Here is a 23,533-nt window from a genome sequence, read left to right as displayed (position 1 = left end):
CTTAAGCAAGCATGGACATTCGGTTAAGCATACGTGCAATTCAGCCCCACTTATGTCAGACAAGTATTTAAGTGTTTTTATAAAAATATGCACCCTGTGATGGTCTGCTTTGTAACCAAAATCCGTGAGTATCCATCTAAGCAATTTTGTACTGTTACTCTCCTAAATACACATCACAATTTCTGCATGCATCAGTGACTTCAGTGCTACTTCACGGAACATCAGGACTCATAACAAATGTGATGTGGGCACTGGTATTAGCCCTCTTTATCTGGTAAATTATGCCTCTAGCATAACTGATGCTTTAAATGAAGAGAGTAAAATTGTACTTAATAGATTCCTTTTCATTTTTTTTTCAAATGGCTTTGACTTAAACCTGTGTTCAGTTGAGTGGAAGCAACTGATGAGGAGACATCTGGAGAAGTTATTTCCAAATTAAATAACTTAATTATTTCTGTCCACTTAAAATATTTTGAGGGAGAGAGTAGTTCAGCTTTATGGATTGTATTTTGTATAATTTAGTTTCTAAGCTGGAACATTTTAGCTGAGCTTGTCAGGGTACAAACACTTCCTCATATATCTAACTTCGTTCTCTGAGCTGACAGGAAAAATACTCTTTGAAAAGTACATGAAAACACCAAATAAATCTCTTTGTGAAGGTAAATGAGAAAGGCAAAAACTAACTAACCACATTTAAATAAAACTAGTACTGTTCATATACTCCAGCTTTGACAGTGATAAATGAGATCTTCATATACAGTATTTTGCAGACATTGGGAATAAAAGTCTCAGTACTTAAAAATTAAGGGGGAAAGCACAGGCTGAATCACAACAAAATGCCCTTGTGAGCTGGGAGCTATGACAATAGATGCCTTTGGAATCAGCAAAGATGAAGAGAGATTAATTGCTGCCTGCTGCTACATGTCTAGATAAAACAGCTGCAGAGATAGCTCAGGCAGGGGACTGGGAGATGGGAATCCTAGTTCCCTGGTCCACTGATGCCACACATCCTCTGCCTGGCTCTAAGGTAAACCAGTTATAGAGGTTCTCCTGTCAGTACAATATATAACTTGCTGTTTTACAAAGATACATTGTTGTGTTGTGCGGTGAAGAGGCTGTTTTCAAAACAATAATTTTTTTCTCTTAAGTGTACAACCATCAGGTTTTCTTTGCTAGCTGTCTAACTGCACTGCATGCCCTGCTGTCCTGCCTTTCGAAGCCCAATAGTGAACTGAAACAGATAAGTCATTCCTTCCTGTAATCATGTGAGGATCAGATAAATGAACTTTGGTGCTGAGACAGTGGTGCTGGAGGACGGGGACATGCTGCTGCAATATAAAGTCACTTCTCATAAACTCACAGGATGGTTTGTTTTGGGAGAGACCTTAAAGATCATCTAGTTCCAACCTCCCTGCCATGGCCAGGTTGATCCCAGCTCCATCCAACCTGGCCTTGAACACTGCTGGGGAGGGGGTATCCACAGTCTTGGGCAACCTGTGACAGTGTCTCACCAACCTCACAGTAAAGAATTTCTACCTAATATCTAACCTAAATCTAGCCTCTTGCAGTTTAAAGCCATTCTCCCTCATCCTATCACTACACACCTTTGCAAAAAGTCCCTCTCTGGCTTTCTTCTAGACCCTTCAGGTACTGGAAGGTGCTCAAAGTTTTTCATGGAACTTCCCTTTCTCCAGGTTCAAACTCTCTCAGCCTGTCTCCATAGCAGAGGTGCTCCATCCCTCTCATCATCTTTGTGACCTCCTCTGGACTCACTCCAGCAGCTCCATGTCCTTCTTGTGTTGGGGTCTCCAGAACTGGGCACAGTCCTGCAGGGGAGGGTCTCACAAGAGTGGAGAGGAGGGGTGGCAGTCACCTCTCTTGGGCTGGTGGCATTTTGGAGATGTTTGTGGTGTCAGTAGATGATAGCCTTGGTCAGGACTGGAGCACTCACTTAACCCATCCTCCTCAGAGCTAAGGAATAGTGTGGTGCTTCAGTTTGGTGTGTGTATTTTCTCAAAGGAAACTCAAAAATTGGTATCAGCCATTTATTAGAAACCTCTATGTAACTTGTGCAGGCAGTGCTATAGGTGAATTTTATCCCAGAATGAGCCCTTTTTTTGCTCTGTGTGCAATGCATTTGGCTGCTTGTTCTAGCTGCTTCTATACCAGGAGAGCTGCATCCTTGCATAGGAGATGGAAGCATCATCTTTCTACTCCCTATGTCATTTACCAGTTCTTTGTCTGGTCAGACCTTCTTCGGAGCTGAAGGGAGCTTAAAACCACTCAAAGCCCATTAGTGTTTGTGGCAGCTTTCAGCTGTGCCACAAACCAGCAGCCAGATCAACAAAACATAAGGAAGTGCAGCTACTTGGATGTTTAAAACCTTACCAAGAGAGACCTAGAGAGACAGATTTAAATGCCTTCACTTGCTAGCCAGTTCTCACAATTAGATATAGTTTACTCATTTCCCCAAGTTTGGCTGGGTCAGCAAAAATAATGCACTTTAACTAAAGATACTGTGTCTTGCCCAGGCTGGCAGCTGGATGACTTAGCTATCTGACCCTTGCTTCTGACCAGTTTTGCCCAAAGCTGGGTGAAACAATCCCAGTTCAGATGTCCTGTCCTGAACAACCAACACCGACACTGAGCACATACCAGCTTGAAACCTGTATGCAGAGTAGGGACCTGGCAGTAGATAGATCCTTTTTGTTTATTTTACCCCTGTTCAGTAAAAATAGCTTTGCTTTTGCCTTTCCTTGTGTTGGAGGGAGGCACAGCCATCAGCTGCACTGATACCAGCCACATGGTTGTGCTTAAACTCTCCAAGCCTCCCCAGGGAGCACAGCCCTCAACACAGCTTTCTTATACCTCCCTTTCTATACAGCCTGCAGGCAAAGCCCCTGTTCATGTATGCACCCTGAAATCTCTCCAAGAAGTGACACAGTCCTCTCTGACAAATACTTTCTGTCAGATGTGAAAGTTTGTGAAGGTTTTGGTGTTAACTAGAGGCATGCTAATGTCCCTGAGCTGAATGACTCAAGTGAACTGAAATCAGGACTTGGGCTCAAAGTGGAAGTTGTAGTCAGCACTTCATTTCTTCTCCCTCTGTTTGCTCACAACTATTCATCATTCAGCAGGATGTGAACAGACAGATTAATCTTATTTACTGTGTAATTTAAATTCTCTGCTTGCTTGAGAAGGCAGAATTCATCAGGGAATCACTGCAGTCCTCAGCCTCTGAAACAGTTTGGCTGACCATGTGGAATAGAGAGGCAAATACATCCCAAAATCTCATCTCATAGACCTTGAAGACAAAAAAAAGTACAGCTCTGTTAACACTAGGCAAATTTCACATTGCCTTCCCACTGCAACAGATCCCATGGACCCACAGTGTACTGTCCCCATGGAAGGAAGCTCTGTCTCCTGGTCAGGCAGGTTCACAAGACATTGAGTTGGTGCCAGCAGCTCTCAGAAAAGGGACAGGAGCAGTCAGCATCTGTGTGCTTCCAACCCAGACTACAAAGGAATCAAAATCAGCCTTGTCTGCCACTGAATGGCATTTGTGCTGATCAGGCTCATTCAGTTGAGAGGGATGGACACAGTCAAGCTTGGTGCCAGTCTGAGGCAATGGCATCCTAAACTACTCTCCACCTATGACTGTCTGACCACAGCCAAAGTCACTCTCTATCTTGGGACAGATGGGAACCACAGAATTAGTGGGGTCTGATCGTCTGAATATCTCCTCAGCATAGTACAAGGTGTTGTTCAGCAAATTCTTGGGTTGTCTGCTTTGCCCAGTACTGCAAAAGGAGCAATTCTGCAGGAAGCTGAAGCATATGACTACATTTGTGTTTTCTGATTTGGGGCAGAGTGTAAGCAAAAATAAATGCACCCTGACATAACAACATATACCAGAGAAGCTGTTGTTCATTTCATTAAAAAAAAAAAATCAGGAAAACAGTAAAACTGGTTATGTTTTGTTTAAGCACTGAAACCAGAGGAGTTACTATGAGGGTTTATTGAAGTCTGATTTTCAACATAGACACATTCACATTCAGTCCCATCTGCTTTGCATCCTCCATTACAATTTTCCCTCATCATAATGTAGCTGGACATATCCAGATGAACATCCAGGTAGCCATTTTAAATTGCACTAAGTAGTACAGCAGTTCTTGAAATCATTTATTAGAGCTGTGACTGTTCGTACCAGTAAGAGCAGAATTCAGCCCCTCTCAACTTTCTCTGAAAGAGGTTCCCTGTAGGAGTGTGCTTCCTTAGTCAGCATGCAGTTATTTGCCCATCCTCTGACACATCCTAAATCAGGCAGGTGAAAGCACAGCAGGACAGGGATGGTTTGCTGAGTGCTGGAGAACCATCTTATTTAGGACCTCTGCCAGACAGGACCCAAGGCTGGGCCTGTTATGGTCCTGATTGTGACTGCAGCACATACTTTTTTTGCTCTTTTATTACCCAGGTGTTATTTCTGCCTTGCTGAAAACTCCATGGGCCCCTTTGGCTGCTGTCTTGTCACTAGTAGAGCTTGCCTTGAAGCAGCACTTGGAGCAGATGCTGAATGGCTCAATGAGCAGAACAGGCTAGTGTGAGGCTACCACAAAGGCAGCAGCTTGATCAGTTAGCAGATTCATCTTGTTTTTTTAAATTATTTTAACATCATAGGGAGACAGAGTGTCCTAAAGATGAGGTGACAAGGTGGATGAGAAAGGAGGGGTGAGATGTGCTGTGGTTGTCAGGTCCAGGTGGCAGGCTGTCCTACATGCTATTCAGAGCAGTACAGAGGTTTTAAAAGGACCCTGGACCCCCTCCTTACATGTACACACACACAGATGAATGCACACGTGTGCCACTCCATGTGTTCCTGCTGTGACATAATGTCCCGGATGAGCTTAAGTGGAACTGGTGCAGCCAAATTCCCCAGTGTGTCAGGCTGACTGCATTTTCCAAGCTCTCCTCTGAAACAGAAGCTAATTCTGCTTGGCTCCACTCAAGCATGGAGCTACACAGATTACCTGCAGTGGGTTTACCATGGCAGGACACCAGATGTTCACCACAAGCTGCTCTGTTACTCCCCATTTTGGCTGGTGGCAAAGAGAAAATATAACAAAAGTTCATGGATTAAGGCAAAGACAAGGAGAGATCACTCGTCAATTATCATTACTAGCAAAACAGACTCAACTTGGGGAAATTAGTTTAATTTACTACCATTCAAACAGAGCAGTGTAATCTCTAAGCTAAATCTAAAGCTCTAAAGCTAAATCTTAAAGACTCTCCCTCCTCCCCTCCCTTTTTTGTGGGCTTAAATTCAACTCATCATTTCTCCACCCCCTCCCCATCCAGCAGCACACAGGGGCAGAGAATGGAAGTTGCAATCAGTTCATCACATGTTGTTTCTGCTGCTCCTTCCTCCACAGGGGAAGCACTCCCCGTGCTCTTCCCCTGCTCCAGCATGGAGTTCATGAACTTCTCCAATATGAGTCCTTCCCACAATCTGCAGTTTTTCACAAAACTGCTCCAGTGGTGGCTTCCTGCCGGGTCACAGCCTCCTTTGAGCATCCATCTGCTGCAGCCTGGGGTCCTCCATGGGCTTCAGGTGGCTATCCATGTCACTTCCATGGGTTGCAGGTGGATATCTGCTTTACCATGGGCCTCCTGGAACTGTAGAGAGACAACCTGCCTCACCATGGTCTTCATTACTGTCTGCAAGGGAATCTCTGCTGTGCTGCCTGAACACTTTCTCCACCTCTGTCTTCACTGACCTTGGTCTCTGAAGAGTTGTGTCTCTCCCATATTCTCCCTCCTCTCTCCAGCTGCAGTGCAGCAGTTTTTTCCACTCTTAAATATATTATCCCAGAGCCAAGTTGGTGAAGCGGTCTGGAGAACAAGACCTGTGAGGAAAGGCTGAGGGAACTGGAATTGTTTAGTTTGAAGAAGCAGAGGCTGAGAGGAGTGTGGGCTCCATCACATGGAACTGCTTCATGGGAAGGAGGGTGGAAAACCACAACTGGGAGTATTTCACCAGGTACAATGGCAAAAAAGTAGAACAGCCATGTGAAATAAAAGCCAAACAACTTACTTCAAATACCTGCAAATGCCAGGTAAAGAGCACGGCAGGAGCTCTGCTATTCTACTGCTCTTTCACTGCCAGCAGTTAGTGATTTCTCTGAAGCAGCTGGAAGGCAGCTTCGTTTCATTCAGGAGTCCCCATTTCCAAGTTTCTGTCCTTCACCTTGTGCCTCTGTTGTACCTGCTTTTTGCTGGTCACCCGACAAAAGGAGGGCAACCAGGCTGGTGAAAGGACTTGAGCACAGACCCTACAAAGAGAGGCTGAGGGAGCTGGGGCTGTTCAGCCTGAAGAAGAGGCAGCTCAGGGGAGACCTCATCACTCTCTACAACTCCCTGAAAGGAGGTTGGAGCCAAGTGGAGCCAAGTGGGGGTTGCCTTTTCCCAGGCAGCCCTCAGCAAGACAAGAGGGCATGGTCTTAAGTTGTGCCAGGGGAAGTTTAGGTTAGATATTAGAAAGAATTTCTTTACAGAGAGGGTGATCAAGCATTGGAATGGGCTGCCCAGTGAAGTGGTGGATTCTCCATCCCTGGAGATATTTAAAAAGAGACTGGATGTGGCACTCAGTGCCATGGTCTGGTAACTGCAGCGGGAGTGGATCAAGGGTTGGACTTGATGATCTCTGAGGTCCCTTCCAACCCAGCCAATTCTATGATTCTATGAACAGCAAACTCAACAGATGTGAAACAGACAGTTACTGCTAATTAGACTTCCATTTTTTTGTTTGTTCCATTGTGTCCCATTTTCTCTGTATTTGGCAGGAGTGCCTGTCAAGCCTTCCTCATTCTTCTGATGCCCAAGAGTTGCCCAGAATGAGACAGTTTTTTAGGGTCAGCACAAAGTTTCCATCAAGCTGCGTTGTCTTCCTGAGGGTTCATTGCATGCCCTGGAATGTTGCAGGCAACACAGGCAGTCTTGGACATGGAAACTCTTGTCATAGCCAGCACCAGAAACTGCCAGCTGTCTCGGTCAAACTATGCCTATTCTCTCTGGTAGAACCATGCCCTCAAAGTCTCAAGCTTAGCAGCAGTCTTGAGGCTGAGGGAGACACAGGAACACAAGTCTTTTCTAAATCCCATAGGGAATACTTGACCATGGTATCAGAGAGTTTGGGATGACTCAGAAAGAAGGACCAACTTTGTTTTTCATTCCCTGAGAACTGAGTCCAGGTGTGTGTTTGTCAGGTGTCACACAAAGGTTAGCAAGGTTGTGTCAGTGGAGGGTTATGCTCTTAGGATTCATGCTCATGTGATTGTAGCATCAGCCTATATGGGCAGAATTTTAAAAAAAGTACCATTTTCCTATCGAGGGTAGATTGTGGTGCCTTGTATGTGCTGGTTTGTATCTTTTGACTGCAGCTTCTAAGAGAACAACTTAAATTTGTGAAACTGCAGTGTTTGGTTGGAATGTTAGCCCATCTTCAGAACTGACTAAATCAGTCACATTTCTAGAAGGAGATTATGTACTTAGAATTCGGGTCTCTGGCCTTCAAAGAAACATCTGGGGGCCAAAGCCAAAGGAGCTGGAAGCCTGTGGAACTGCTCACAGGTTTCTGCTATGCCAGGGGTCCTGCATATGGTTCACAGAGTCCACCTGCTGTGCCAGAAGGAAGCATTGGGCAGAAAATAGGCAGTGAAAACCTCCTTCCCCCCTTCTGATGGACCTGATGGAATCCATAGCTTAGAATTAGATCAGGAGACTGGTACCCAAACAGTTCCTTTGGGCACTGGTAGAAGTAGCAGTAGTTCATAATACTTCTAATAACTCAAATGCTAGGTTTCCTGGCCTCATAGCCTGACGTGACTCATGCACATCTCCACCACAATTCAGGAGCTTATTCTAACACAGCAGGCCTCCCACTTGCCCTGCAAGCCATTCCATTTGGCCACCAGGATTCATGCTGGGGACTAAGTATTCACAGGATCCAAGAGGGAGATGAACTGTTGAGTCACTGTCTGGGGACACAGGCATGGACATTCCCACTGCAGTTAGTTCCAATTTCATTGGAATTGTTCGCTCCAAGGAACTCATTAAGTTAAATAAGAGGTTAAATAGAAAATCTCATATAATTCAAACCCACAGGTTGCAATAGGACTCAGTCATAACGTAGAAACAGTCATGGAGAGACCTAGTGGAGGGAAAAGGCACTTTGTGGAAGCCCAGATTCATCAGCCAGGTGAGTAATCTGAGTTGGAGAAGAACATGAGTGCTTGTACTGAGCAAGCAATAGAAGGCAGAGAGCACGTCTTTTATTTTAAAGGTTCAGGCAGGCCTTAACACCTTGACAGAAAAAGAAACCTGTAACCTTGTTTCTGTGTCAGGTGCTTCTTGTGAATTATACAGCCTCTTAAAGCACAGGCAGCTAGTGTCAGCGCTGTGTACTTGTGGTCAGCACTGAAGTTTCTGCTGTAGATGGGTGGAAGTTGGGTTTTATATCTGGTTGCAAACATTTGCCTCCATAAAACCTCAATTTTGTGTCTGAATAGCAAAATTCTAGTGGCCTGCAAAACCTTTTATTCTGGAGACAGAGCTAACCATTAGTATTTGCAAGTTCCGGTCCTGAGAAATTACCCTGATTTAAGGTTCTGATTCCCATCCTGTATCAATCTCTTTGTTGCTCATGCCAAGGAGAGTTATTAATCTGATCCTTTCCCTGTCAGGTTCAATGAGCATTTATTCTCCTCTGCTGTCAGCAGGAGCAGGGCTGGACATGGTTTGTAGGAGTATGTACTCTACTCTGAAGGTTCCTCAGCCATGCACATCGTAATCTCTAGGCATCTCTGCTGCTTATTTGTCTCTCCAAAAAGGCAACCTTGGATAAGTGTCCTCCTGCTTTTACTTATATGGAAGGAACAGACTTGGCTGACCTTACACTTGCCCGCCCTGGTAGGCATGGCAAGAAAAAAAATGTATCAGCACGTTTCACACACCACAGGGGAAGCAGAAGCAGAACTAATTCACTATTCAGGTTCCCCAGCAAGCAGTCTGATAAACCTCTATTATCCAGGCATGCCACTAAATAGTTCCCAAAATTTTCTCACACTCTATAGAATGTCAGAACCTCTATAGAACCAGGTCCTTTCCTGCCTTACTTGCCCCATGTTCAGCTTTTCCCTACAAGTCTTGTGTAGCATTGCAGGATGTGATTGGAGCAGTTAAATCAACTTTTGTAGCTCATTGCTGACTCGGCCCTGATTTCTCACAAGAAACAAGTCAGGACTTTGGATCATATCACTGAATATGAATGTCTGTTTCTATGAAAAAAAAATTATCATCCATAAGTTCCTATCTCTGCTGGAGGCAGGGACTTATTAATTAATACAGCATGGACATTGCATACCTGCAGAAGGCTTTTGGACCTGAATTCTAGTTGTGTTCCTGCATTGAGTGGTTACTAAAAGAAATCGTTTCTCATAAAGCAAAAGCCAATTTAAATCCTCTCTTGTACTGGACTCATAAAAGAAGCTTGATGTACTGTCTGCACTTTAAGGTACATTTCATCAGCAAGTAGAACATGCTCTGAAAATTTAAGCAAACAACATTCTGTTTAAAAATAGAGCTGCAGAGTGTTTCAGGGGATTGTGGGTTTTTTGGTTTGTTTTTTTAATAAAGAAAACAAGCTCCCAAGAATCAATCTCCCAGATTTATTTTATCTCCCAGAAAAAAGAGAAAGACATGTGGGGGACATCACAGGTTGCCAGGAGAAGCAAGGATGGCAGCACCACTTTATGCTCTAGGGTGTGTTGGTCTGGTGAGTTGCCAGTAATCACTTGGGCCTGGTGTCAGGCTGGTTTGGACCAACACTAAATGATGTTGCTGTTTTGACTGAGATGCTTTTCTGGCCCCATTGGGCCTCTCAGCAGCAGCCTCAATAGGAGGAGAAGAGGCAGAAGAATAAATTTCCCTTGCCCAACACAAAGCACAGTCTTGGGGTCCATGCAGCAGTTGGGTGCAGATAGAGACGAGGTCTCTGCCCTTTCTCTGCCCCAGCTGGGTCTCATCCAGAAACTATGTGACCATCTTAGTGTGAAATTATCAAGAAGCTGATTAGGTACATTAGTTTCAGCCTCTGATGACCTTGGAGGCAATGGGACACAGTTCATCTAGCCTTTTCAGTGTCCCTCCTTGGGAGATGGAGAGCTCATGTCCCTTGCTATTAATTCTGCTATGCCTTTTGCTGCTATCAAATCTGTGTTCCTGCAGCTGTGTGGTTGTCAGGCAGGCTGTTGCCCTAATTTGGCTTTTCCCTTTTGTATCCCCTATGCAGAGAAGCAGAGGGAGCTGGCTCGGAAGGGCTCCCTGAAGAATGGCAACATGGGAAGCCCAGTTAATCAGCAACCCAAGAAGAACAACGTGATGGCAAGAACAAGGTAAAGGACTGGAAAAACACTCAGCTATAAACTAAGCTTATGTCCCTAGTGGCCTTAGGATGGGCAACGGTGATTGATACTCATTGCCATTTACCTATTGCCAAACACACTGCAAAATCAGCAATGGCCCTTGCCAGAGCTGGCAAGCCCAGACCCCCTGTGCTGTGTTGTATCCCATGTCTTAGGGAGACACAGCAACAGCTGAGCCCAGGACCAGCATCAGTGCAGCCTGCAGGATGCAGGGAGAGCTCAGTCCGGATGCATTTAAGGGTGTGATATGGCTGGCTTGCATGTTGTGGTCGCCTCATGTAATGCATAATCCTGCCAGCAGGAGAGGTATGATGCCAGTTCCTGTCGTGCAAACCTAGTTTAGAGCATAGTTCTGCCATGGCTGCTTTTATTGCAGTAGTTCTCCTGTTTCTTTTTGATGATGGCCCCTACTGCATACTGGTTGACTTAATGAAGGCTTGTAAATAATCCTTCTGTCTGCTGTGCTACACACAGCTTTGAACAGCATGGTCATACTTTGCTGGAGATGCTTTGGCATATCTCTGTATGATGGTATCAGACAGTGCTACAGACCACAGTAAAAAAAATTGTTCCAAGCTGAATACTATCTTTTAGAGTATTTCTATTTTTATCAAGCAAGCTTCAGTACACCAATGTATAATTGCTGTCATTCAGGAGGCAGGAACCCCCCTGGGCCCACAGGATTGCACACTTTGCATTCTACTAGAAAGGTGGCACATTTTAATGGAGGACTTCACTTAAAATGACAGAAAAATCTTCATGAATGCTGAGTGTTTACTGATAAATGGGAAAGTTGTATGGATTACCATATATTAAGTAGTACAGGAGCTGCAGGTCAGAGCCTCTGTGTATGCACCGTATCTGACAGAAGAGGTTCCTTGTTAACATTAATTCCCAAAATGCAAAATAGCAGCCATAAATCATACCAGGACTTTGTCAGGTTTTATTGGGAAGCCCTTGCAATGTCAGTGGAATACACTTCACTGCTCCCTGCTCAGTGTTGGATTGTTGAACACTATATAAGGGAGCCAGGCCCTTTATGGCAGCAAGAATTTCAGGAAATGCACTCATCTGGGTTTTCATTGCCTGCTATTCCTCGTTTTCTTCCAAATACAAACTGGACTTTGTTTCTTTTGGCAATAGGCTTCTTGCTAGCTTCCCAAGAGGAGCAATAACAGGTTTGCTGCTTGAGCAGTGTTTGCTTTAAAAACACTGAAATTGGCAGGGGAAGATGATAAGGGAGAGAAGATGGAATAAGTACAGGTGCCTATCTAATTTTACAGTTAGTGACTTCTGCTTGATAAGGTTGTTGATTCCAAGTTGCCAGTGGAAGGAAGAGTAATTTCAGTGGGACAGAGCAGTGACATGTGTTGACAAAAACTTTCGAACAGCCAGCCCAGTTTTATACTGGCTGTGTCACCTGAGCATTTTTCAGAGGACACATGGACCTCTCCACAGCCAAGCAAAGCCTGCTGGTAATAGACTTGCTTTTCTTGCTTACTTTTCACACAGTTTTTAGAAGCACCCTTTGGAATCTATAAAACAGAGGTTTGCAGGCATTGCTGTAGTAGCAGATGCAGCTAAGCATTTGTTGTTTCCATGAAGCTGGGAGGTATCTGGCACAGGGTCCCAGCATCCCAGCTCCCTTGGCTTTCTGGGAACCAGAAATGAGCACAGGCCTGGTAATACCTCAGAATCATTTGGTCTGTGTTGACACAGACAGGGCAACCCCAGGAAGGAAGAAATGCCACAAGCTTGCTCAAGCAGGTTCTTCTCACAGTATGACTGTTGCAGTATAAGGAGAGATTCTCCAGTGGGTTACACTGCAAAACATCCAGCTAATGGTTTAAGTCTGAACTGGTGGCTTCCTCTGGTCTCTGCAGGAGGAGAGTAAGCTAAAGTAATTTCCCCCTTTTTAGCAGTTCCGTTGGTGTCATCAAATATGTTTTCCTTCATTCAGGCAAACCACATTGCCTCTTCAAGTCTGTACTCCACCACCTCCTCCTTCTCCAAGGGTTCTGTTTTTCTATATTATCTGTATGAATTTCTGACATCCAGCCTCTGGTCCTAGGTTACATTCACCATACAGTCTTGTCCTGGAGCAGGGGCACAGCCAGACTTAGAGATGAAAGGGTCTGGATCCATAACTCAGTCTTCCCAAGAGCACATGAAATATGAACAAGGTTGGGGTGATACTGGCACACTTGCCACGAGCATAGGCTGAGCCCACAGCACCATCTGCATCACAGCCAGATACTGCAGTCCACTCTGAAGATAACCTACGCTCACTTTTGTGTCATAACCTATTTGATGTTGTGAGCAAAAACACCCAGAGAGGAAGCTCATAATGGGACAGCTGTGGATGAAAGCAGCTGCGACTGCTACCTGGCTTTTTTCCAGGCACAGTGGAAAGCAAAAATAAGGACAATAAGGATGTTAGGGAATGTCTTAGATCAGGGACAGACATAATACCACATTCTCTGTCTGTTGCAGAAAGATTGAAGTTCTGTGTTGCTAAGAGAAAATATGTTTCTCAAGAACATATTATAGTAATTTTTATTTCTTTTTCATCATACAAGTAATACCACAGACTTCTCCTAGATGCCCTGGCAGTGCTTTGTTCTCTCACAATGTACAACTATCAGTGAATACATATGGACCAGTGACTAGACAACTTTGAGAGCAAGAAGTCAGTACTTCCAATATCTTAATGTGCAAGCTTCTGCTGCCAGATCACAGCTTCAGTTCCAGACACCTGTGCTTCTTGTCTTCCTTCCTGCGTGCTTCAGGAGCAGGAGGCCACCCCAGTTCTGTGAGAAGGGATATAGAATTTTGCAGGTGGATCCCATTTTCTTCAGCCTCGTGGTGCAGTAGGCTAGAAATTCTGCATCAGTTTTAAAATTATTTTCTTTAATCATGTGTTTCAGTGAACACAATAGGAAAATACAACTAATTATGAACCTATATATCTACTTTGTGATACAATTTCTTATATTTTAGTCTCCATGAGCAGGCCTATTTTCAGTGCCAGGCTCAAATTTTTATTGCTCAAGTTGTAAAGGCTCTGAGGAAGCAGAAAAACATTTCAGATAGAGAGCCACTGGAGCATGGGTTAAATGGATTATTGTCTTTAAATTTATATTGCCCAAACTCTTATGGAAGAGTCATTGTGAATCATTATGTGTTGCCAAAGACTGGTTCTCCATTTGGGAGGTAACGTGACTTTACCCACTGAACAAGAAGATTTTCATCACTCCTATAGTTCCCAACCTGCTGAACATAGAATCTTATTACATTTGGTTGGTTTGGTTGATCTTATTATAAATATGAACTAAAGTCTTTGTGCAGTTATGAACTAGATGCCATTGTATTAATGCATTTTCCTTATCCTAGGAAGCCTGAAGCCTGTATTGCATTCCACAGACTCTCTCAGGCAAAGTCATCATCAGCCTGTGTAATATCTCCAATGAAGTGAAAGCCATTATAAAATAATGGGATTTTAAACATGCCAGTCTGGCTGGGCTCTTATGCTGCAGGAACCTGCTCATATTTCTCATATTACTAAATTTAGGACTGAGACTTCAGGAGCGTTTTGTTGAGGGGGGACTCAAGCACAGGGCCTCAAGGAGAAGGAACTCATCCCCAATTTCCAATAGCAGGAGCACGAAGCCTCTGCCTTCCCTTAGCCTCCTTCTCCTATTACTCATTCCTAGCGTCACGTACTCATTGCTAGGAAAAAAAAAAGCAACACAAAAATGAGCAATCTGATATGACAAGCAATGCTAGCTGTACAGGTTCACCAAAATGAAGCACAGAGTGTCCTAGCCAATTTTTCTCTTAGGGAAGAGCATGTTCCCAAGGCATGTCCAGCATTTATCCCTGTGACACTTACTCTAAGCTATTCAGAGACACAGCTTGCTTCCTCTGAATTGCACCCATTTAAACGTCCTCACCAGTAAGGGAGGTCTTGCAAGGGGTTGAAATGGGGAAGGCCTCACCATGCTATAGCTTTGCCCTAGACTGTGAGGTGCTGAGCTTTATTGTGTGGTTAATGGAAAACATTTAATTGTTTCAGGCTCGTCGTTCCCAATAAGGGCTATTCGTCGCTAGACCAGAGCCCAGATGAAAAGCCCCTGGTAGCCCTGGATACGGACAGGTATGCAAAGTGCAAATTAGATGATGTGTACATTACCAGTGCAAGCAAGTTTTCATGTCAAAGTACAGCTCTGAAGCTAAATGCTGCTGAAACACTTCTTGCAGGCCACTCCAACCCTTTCTTTCTGTGCCCTTTGTCATGTGCCATAACTGGTCTGTGTGTGTAAACAAGTAGGAAGAACCATGACTAAAGAGCACTGATGGAAAGGTTTGAGGGCCACAGGTGAAAACTGCTCCTCAGATCCCCTTGATGTAAATTCTCCATGCCTCAAGGAAAGCCTAATGGCATGAGAAAGTAGAGCTAATGAGGGAATCTCATTAATGGATCTTCTAACTGTTTCCTTCTTTTCTATGTCTTCTGCAGTGATGATGACTTTGACATGTCCAGATATTCCTCCTCGGGATACTCATCAGCTGAGGTGAGTTATATTCTCTCCTGCCATCCTTGCTATGAATGCTAATAGTAGAGCAGCCAGAAACGTCTTTGTGCATCCAGAAATTCCTACATAGCAAATTTACCAGCAGTGTAGACTCTGTGAGTTTCAATGGGGACATGGCAGAAACTGTGTCATGTTTCTTTCTTCCCTGGTGATCCATTTGGATTCTTCCCCACACTGCTGTGGCACAGAGATCTGCCTGTCAGATGTTTTCACAGCTACCTTTGGCTTCACTCAAGCTTTTCCCAGTTCTGCTTAGTCCTGCAGCGTTGTCCCATATGGTGCAAAAGCATCAACTTGTCTGTCATACCAGCTCAGCAATCATACACTTGCCAAGGACACAAGTAAAGGATCTGAGGGTGTGCTATGATTTCCAGTTCTTGGGGTGGTCAGGGTCACCTGGTGCATGTTTACTCGGAACAGGCAGAAATTCCAGGGAGGCTGTCCAGTTACAAACTCTTGCCCTTTCAAAGAGAAAAGGCCAGAAGCTCAGGCTTGTTAATCCCTCTGCATAGTTTCTGAAGCTGATCCCAAGCTATCTCATGAATGAGTTGCTCAGCCTCTGGCTACTGCTTCTGCGGCTTCTGATTTTACACACAGGGTACCAAGCACCCTTCTGCACACAAGCTGCTGGGAGCACTTCCCCCTTGTATCCCCTCCTTGGGCAAAATATACCTTAAACACAGAGAAACAGTCAAGAGCAAAGACCAGATCAAATTATGTGGGACATTTCTGGGCCCTGGTCAAGTGTTGTTCACCCATATCTGAAATGAGGGCTTGTCTCCATGGAAGAATTATTCCAGAATAAAATGATGTGTTGATTTGTTACTGTGGAATATTTCACTCTAAATATCCCTGTTCTGGAAGAAGCTAGAACAGAAGGCAGCCCTCACCTGTGGTTGAAAACTGGGACTTTTTCACTGTTGGGGTAGCTGCTGTGGATGAGGAAATATTCCAGAATAAGGAACCTCCTTCGTCCTCCGCCATCAGACCTAATGCGTCTCAAGTATTTGACTGTTTGTCTCTTTGTCTGTAGCAGATCAACCAAGACTTGAACATCCAGCTGCTAAAGGATGGGTACCGGTTAGATGAGATCCCAGATGATGAGGACCTCGACCTAATCCCCCCCAAATCAGTCAACCCTACCTGCATGTGTTGCCAAGCCACCTCCTCCACCGCCTGTCACATCCAGTAGTGAGGCCGGCAGGCTGTGATCAGTGCTTTCCACTATAACTGTAAAACTTAACAGCCATTGCTTCCTCCTATGGTAGGACGTGCACCTCTTTGTGTTCATGGAGCCAGGAGAAACCAAAAAATTCATTTTATGATTGGCTGATAAGTTATTTTAAACTACAATTAAACAAAAGAGAAAACTGCTCAAAGTGCCAGGCGGTGCCTGGCAGAACTGACTGGTCTGGAGAGCAAATGCAGAGGGGTTCAGAGATACCTCCTTGGTTCTTGTAGGCACTGGGGATGTTTTGTAGTGTCTGTTCTAGAATAAGGAGGTTCAAATGGGGCTGCAGGTCATCCTGCCCACTGAAACCAATCCATCTGTGAGATCAGGGGTGAGTGCCGGGGGGTTTTACCAGTGAGAGGAGGTCAGTTCTTAATTCATTCACTAAGCTATTTTCATTTGCATAACCAAAATGATACTGTAACACAGCATGGGAATGACACAGGAATGGGAACAGAGCAGGGTATCCTCTCTTATGGCAAGGCTAGCCAGGACTAGCATGACACAAATCATTCACTTGAGAAGTGGACAAATAGGTGGCATTTCACTGTAAGTACTTGCCAGAGCTGTCACGTCACATACCCAATGCAATCTAACCTTAGCTGCACATTAAACTGAACACATCAGATTTGATCTGCAATGCATCCATGCTCTTTGGGGATTTGGTCCTTGCCCAGGAATACCATGCTCCTGAGTTCAGTCCAGTCACGTATACTGACTTCAGGCTGTACTTAATTCCTGTGAGACCCATCTGCTTCCAAAATCTTAAATTTTGTTCAACTAGGAAAAAAAACAAGTCCTGCACAAGACAGGACTAGAGCTGTGCAGTCTGAAGATCAGTGCCAGAAAAGCTAGCTGAAGAAAGCACATTTCTACAGTGCTCAACCATCAACATTCTCTTGACACTGCATCTCTTGGTACCTGTGGGAGAGATTTGTTAAGGCTGAAGGCATCTGTGTGGTCATGTCAGACTTTAGGGAAGTTTTCAGCAACAGCTTTGGTCAAAAAAAAGCAAAAAAAGCAAACAAATCATGAGAGGAAACTACTGTTTATCCTATCTCTGCCTGCTTGTGAACCACTCTCAGTCTGTGTTACAGCTGTCCCATGCTGGGAACAATTGTGTTTATTTGGTGCTGGGTGGTCAGGAAACCTGGAGTCACATTAGGTTACTGGACTGAGTTGCCAGTTTACCAGCAGATTGTTTTTAATACAAAAGTATGTCTGGAATTAGAAATTGTGTCCTCTCCCTAGCTGGCCTTACACTACTGGCTTCAGCATATATGGGGCTCAGCAAGGGATGGGCTGGCATTTTTCTCAGTGTTGAAATCTTTTGCCCCAAAGAGGACTGTGTTTTTTGACACAGACAGGACTGTGTGTATTTTCTTGCCCTACAAGGAGGAAGGACCTTGGGTCCTTGCTTCCTTTGGAGCCTGAGGAAGGGAAAAAGCAATTCTGAGCTTTCCATCAGTAATCCTGAGTAACAAGGCAGGGCCTGAGCTCCACCTTGAGAGGCAGATCCTCCATCTGAAATCTGCATGAAGTGAGCTGAGTCTTTAAGAAGTCCTCTACAAGATTAGCTTTATTTAACATCCTGGGGCTTCACTCTGTGTGGTACAAAGCACCATACCATCTACAATATGAGGAGAAGAGCAGGCACATGAGATTCCTGGGCTTTATTATTCACTAGCTGGTACAGGCAACTGTTAAGGCTATGTTTGCCCCCTCCCTAAAACAGCTGCTGCTACCCTGGCTCCAGGCCACAGAAGGAGGACTGAGTGACGCTGTTTACTGAGCATCACTGCATCCTTGAGCAGAAGTGCTGGTTAACTTGCAAGCTCCTCTAAGAAGAGTGTTCCTCAAGTGAATTCCTCAGCTTTTCTCACCATCTGGAAATGCTGAGGGGGGGAGTGTTTCCAAAATGTTTATAAAGAAGCACAAAGCATCAGGTCTTCAGCTCTTTGCTTCTTCCTTTGTATGCCTGCTTTCCTCTCCAGTGCTACCTTAGGTTGAAGTTAATAAGTAGTATGGAAGTGGGGGAAGAGCTCTAACAATGATGCGTAGAGAGAAAAACTAAAAGGGAAAAAAACATTCCTTAACAATTGTTTCTTTTATTTAATGGGGAATGCAGTCAAAATAAATCTTATAGGACGTGACTAAGTCTCTGAAATCTTCACTCTTCCAAAGAGGGACTTTGCAGTTCAGCATTGGTACCATACAACATCTTCATCCCCATTTATCCACCTGGGTCAGTCTCTGTGCCTTTCCAGCTGGGCTGCACATGCTCAGCCTTTACCACAGCCCTTGCTCAGGAGCTTGGAGCACACTGTGTGCCTGCTGAAGCAATGAGCCATTGGTTTTCATGGGTCAGCCATGGAGGACTGCAGGCTCTACAGGTCTCTGTCACGCTGCCATCATGTTCAGTCTATGACAGAATGAAGCTTGCTGACACTGTATCTCCCAGGGTTAACACCCCCCCTCTAAAGGACAAAACCTCCCTGATAATCACTGCCCCGTGGCACCAGGATCCAGTCTCTTTATTGCCCCTATTGCCAGTTTTTGCCTGCCATGTGCCCTGAGGCATTCCTCAACCTGGCAATTCTGGCAACTTCCCTGAACCCTTTGCATTGTTTGACGTGCATCTGCTGCTAGCACAACCCTTGAAGGAGGGAGGGAAATGAATTTGTTAAATGCAGTGCTTCTGCCAAATACAGACTGAAGCACAAGCCAACTATTTTTCCCTGCACACAGAAGGCATTGGTTGCACGAATAGCTGGTTTGGCATGACAGTACAGGACCATAAAATGGCAATTTTTTGGCTTCTCCTCTCTATGCTTTGTGTTCATATATTTTATTAGGGGAGTGAAGTAGAAAGGGTGGGGAAAAGTAGTTACCTGTGCAGGGTTGTTATCAGGAAGGTTGAATGGATTAAGGCAATGCACATGTGGCTGTCTCAGAAAACTGAGCAGTAACCCCTCTGAACTGCAGCTCCTTAATCAGGTTATGACCATGGGCCATGTTTGTTGGCTTGTTACAGAATATGGTGGACAGCCTGTCAATATGTATTATCTGGAGATCGGGCTGGCTGTCTTTGTCTGGTCTCATGTTCAGACCTTTGCTTCAGCTGGAAGGTTTTCCCTGTGCCCTCACTGGATGTTGTGCTGTCCTGACTTCTTGGGAAGGTGTATATAGACATTTGGCTGCTCTGGCACTGCTGTCCTTAGACCCATCTCTGCCACCATGGCCTGGAAAAGGCAAAAGCCAAGAGTGCAGACACTGACTCTCTGTCACTGTACTACTATAAAACCCTAAAAATCTGCCCAGCTGCTGGGAACTCTCCTAAATGGGGAATGCATGAAAGAAAACAAATTGTTCCTTGTTCCAGTCTTTACACCAAACCAGATGGTCTTCTCAGGCCCCATGTTCAGTCCAAAGTTTAACAGAATACCAAGAGGAGGAGCATGAAAGACTGCATCACTGTCCATCTAAAGTACAATGCAAACAGGATTTAAGGATATTATTGCAGATTGCTGCCATAGGCAATTTATGCCTCATAAAGTCCGACTGACTTTTTGTTAGGATTTTATGTCATTTTAGTCACCAAATTCCTAAGCTTAAGCAAGTCATTTCCTTTTATTACATATTGATCTTGTCCTTTAATGTAAGCTTGCTTTGAACCCCAGGGTCTCAGCACTCAACTCTGTCTCTCCAGTCTGTAGATTCCTCATTTTCAGATATCTGTGTGAGCAGAAACATCCTTCTAGAGTTGAGGAAGGTCTATAGATAGCATGGTCTAGTCTGCTTTTCTGGTGGTTATAAGTAAACTCTGGCTGAAAAGAGGGTGATGTACTTGTGACCATCCCAAAGGCTCATTTGATGTCTTATCAGACATATCTTGAATCAAGCCCTTGGAAGAACCACTGGATTATATCTGACATTGCTGAATGTCTTCTCCCAACATGTACACTTGGCCACTGGCTCTGCTATGCAGCTCTGGCTGTCTTGCCTGCAGATGTCTTGTGACTGCAAAAGTCCAAGCCTGCTGCTTTGAAAGGGCTTTGAAAGGGATTTCAATTTGCTCCCCTGGACAGGATGGATTCAGCTGTTTCTGGTTTGTCTTTCCAGCTCCTTTCCAAAGGAGGCATCCACTCTGCTCAGCTGGCACATTTACTTTCAATCCTGAGCAGAATCCTTTCCTCTCCATGCAGTGTTTGTCCTGGGGATGGCCTGCAACCTGTACAATGGCATGCAGGAGGCTTGAAAAGCCTCACGGTGCCCTGTGTGTGACTCAACAGAAACATGAAGATGCTCTTGAAGAAAGGAAGGACCCAGCTGGGCACCAGATGGAGTGACAGGAAAACAAGCAGCAACTAGAAAGGTTGCCAAGTGTTGTCTTGGCCTAGGGCAGATCCCAGTTGTCCAAGTTAATCTATCTCAGAGCCGTGCTGATACCAGCTGGTACCAAAGCTCTCTTTCACATGCACACACCAGAAACACCATGTCCCCAGGCTGCCACCACAGCCAGATCCTACTGTGGAGAGTCTGCTGGACTGCTAGAGCACAGAAATGAGATCTGGGGTCCCTTGCTGCTGTTGGCACGTGTTACACATCTGCTCTATCCTCAAGCAAGGCACATCCCCTCTTGATGTGTCCATTTCCTTCTGCAGTGCAGGGGAGAAAGCTGCCTTCCCAACATGCTACCACTACCCTGCTTGGATATTGCCAAGTGTGTGATGAACACCATTGATAGGATAGCTCTGTAAACAAGGTGCAAAAAGCATGCAATAGAAATTTTGCTCCTATTTGCAAAGTACTACTCTGCTTTCCTTCTATATACCAGCTTCTGGCGTTGCTTGCATGTGCTGGAAGGCTTGCAAGGTGGAGGATAGTGAAGAGAGAAAACAGCTTTGGGGATAGATGTTTGGCAAGGCTGTGTTTCTCAGCTATTTGGCAGCTGGCTATCACACAACCAGCTCCTCATGTGCATGCTGCCACAGGGAAGATTTAGCAGCCCAACAGCACCATCCCCTGCTAGTAGAATTAAGGAACTTAGGAGTGAAACTGGGATGGCTAGTGCTGATGAGATGAAAGAGAGCACTGAAGAGCTCGTTTTGGCATATGAGCAGTTTTGTGCTCTTACTTTTAGGATCCATGTTATGATCTGAGGGCGTAAATTTCCAGGTTTGCCTGGACTCTTCCTTTACTTTTTCCATCTTCCCTTCAATCTCATATGGGCTATGGCTACTCTTTCCTAGAATGAGGTAGGCTTTGTCACCTGGCTGCTGCTCAGCTCAGCAAGCACAGGCTGTATGTTCAAAAGAAATATCTGCATAGATCAGTAGTGCCACAGGACAAGCTGGGACAGGTTGAGCCTAAGGCATGGGAAGGTCTTCATTTTAAGGTGCTTTTCACCTCTAGGAGAACACTGTGTTCTTGTTGCTTCTTTCAAAGCTTTCCTGGGAGAGGGATTGCTCCAAACCTTGAACTGCATCACATCAGACCAACCCACCTCTGTGAGAGAGCCACACATGCCCTGAAGCAGAAGGGCCAGCAACTTTCCTGTAGGGAAAGAGCTTGTGATTTGGGATTAGGCAGAAGATTAATGCAGGTTTTTCACAGGGCTGGCATCCACATTTCTACTCCCTGTATTATGCTTCAAAAAATTTACAGCTACATTCCCTCGTTGGCCCCTCTTGACATCGGTGGCAATCCCAGGATCCTAGCAGCTAAATGCTGCCTGGCTGAGCACTGGTCTGACAGTTTGCTGTGGAGGCAAAGGTTGGGGATTAGTTGAAGTGATGTAGACCAGAGCACTGTGGTCCAGGCAGTAAGCCATGTCACAGAGCATCACTGACATTGGCAGGACAGGTTGCAGCTTTCCCTGATGGCTGTAGAAAGCAGCTCTTCCCATTGCTTCCCAGACCCATTTGCTACTGCTGGTGGCTCTTAACCTTTCCATTTCTCTAAAAAGATATTTGCTCCTGGAAGGAGCCTCTTGTTGGTTGTGGAGCTATTTCCATAGCAACAAATGGTGTTGGAAGCAGTGGGATTGCATTAAGGAGTGCAAAGTACAAAAGAAGCATAATTAAAATGTGGCCATGTCAGGCATGTCACTGGAAACGAGCACAGTAGGCAGCAGAAAAAGAAAAGGCCACCAAAAGGCTGTGCTGAGCTAAGTCCTGTCACCTGCTGAGATGCTTACCCTCCTGGAGCAGCATCCGTCCCCTACTTGCCCATCCAGCTGCCCCAGGTGAGCTCACAGGAAAGCACTGCTTTCCCCCCAGGATGCCTTCTTTCTTCTGCACACAGAAAAATATCTCTACTCTGTTTGTTTCTCTTTGTTCCTTCCTTGAGCCTGCGTGATTTGGCAGGTATGAAGTTTGTTGAGAGATGCTTTACAGACCCATGGATAGAGCTGGGAAGCTTTAACAAGCTCCCTTCACAAAAGCCCTTCTGGTATTTATCACCTTCATCTCCATCCACAGATTTCTTTGCTCAGTTTCTTTGCATGGAAAAGCTGTCATAGCAGCTGTGTTCAGCTTGTAGCTGCCTGGGTCCTGAGACAAACCCAAGGCTTTGGTCAGACCAGCAGGAGATGCAACAACCAGGGTGGTGGGTGAACCAGAGGGCAGGCTGTGATTTCTCTTCACCTGCCCAAAGGCTGTGGGGCTGAGGGGTCACCGGGCTACTGTAAAGCCTTGGTGTGATCCAGCAAGTGGAGCTGCCTGCCTTCACCCTTCACCCTGCCTTCACCACCCTGTACTACAGGAGGTCTGGGATGCAAACACTCAGTCCCAGGCCTGCTGGCCTGTGGACTCCTGGCACAGGATGGAGACCTGCAGTAGAGGCATGGGTGGGATGCCTGTTGGCTGTGTGCAGGGCTTTGAACAGCCCTGAGTCCTGCAGGGAGAAATACTCTTGCAGAAGGTGAAGTCTCTGCAGGGGAGAAGACGCAGAACTTTTATTTCACCCTTTTTTCACATTTTTAGACATTTTTACTCCTTCTGCAGAAGTTATTTAACCTTGTTAGAGGAAATGAGCCACCAGTAAATTGCTTGCTGAAAGGTCTGAAATCAGGTGCCACTTGCATGCAGAGCTGGTTGTGCCTAACATGGAGCTTTCAGGGCTCATTGTACATCCCGTAGCTGAGTCACCATGTGCCCTGCACAGGGACTAGGGCAGTAGAGTCAGTGCTGACCACCATGCCAGACAGCCACAGCTTCCCAAACTGA

The 23,533-nt window shown here is 45.2% G+C and overlaps 1 protein-coding gene across 4 annotated transcripts in view; it reads left to right on the top strand.

Moving 5' to 3' along the window:
- FAM219A (family with sequence similarity 219 member A) overlaps positions 1–23,330 on the top strand; it is a 95,991-nt gene extending 72,661 nt beyond the window's left edge. For 2 of the 4 annotated variants that reach the window (XM_071730142.1, XM_071730139.1), the window contains exons 3-6: positions 10,346–10,448; positions 14,554–14,634; positions 14,998–15,052; positions 16,107–23,330. In XM_071730142.1, coding sequence (XP_071586243.1) covers positions 10,346–10,448; positions 14,554–14,634; positions 14,998–15,052; positions 16,107–16,265 — 398 coding nt within the window. In that variant the 3' untranslated portion in view covers positions 16,266–23,330. Of the gene's footprint in view, positions 1–8,160; positions 8,255–10,345; positions 10,449–14,553; positions 14,635–14,997; positions 15,053–16,106 lie in introns of all 4 variants that reach the window. The other 2 variants (XM_071730143.1, XM_071730140.1) reach the window with 2 other exon arrangements.
- Positions 23,331–23,533: the final 203 nt, after the last annotated feature.

The sequence above is a fragment of the Heliangelus exortis genome, chromosome Z (assembly GCF_036169615.1).
Source record: "Heliangelus exortis chromosome Z, bHelExo1.hap1, whole genome shotgun sequence".
NCBI lineage: Eukaryota > Metazoa > Chordata > Aves > Apodiformes > Trochilidae > Heliangelus > Heliangelus exortis.
Note: the sequence above shows the minus strand (reverse complement) of the source record. Positions and strands in the feature narration are given on the sequence as shown.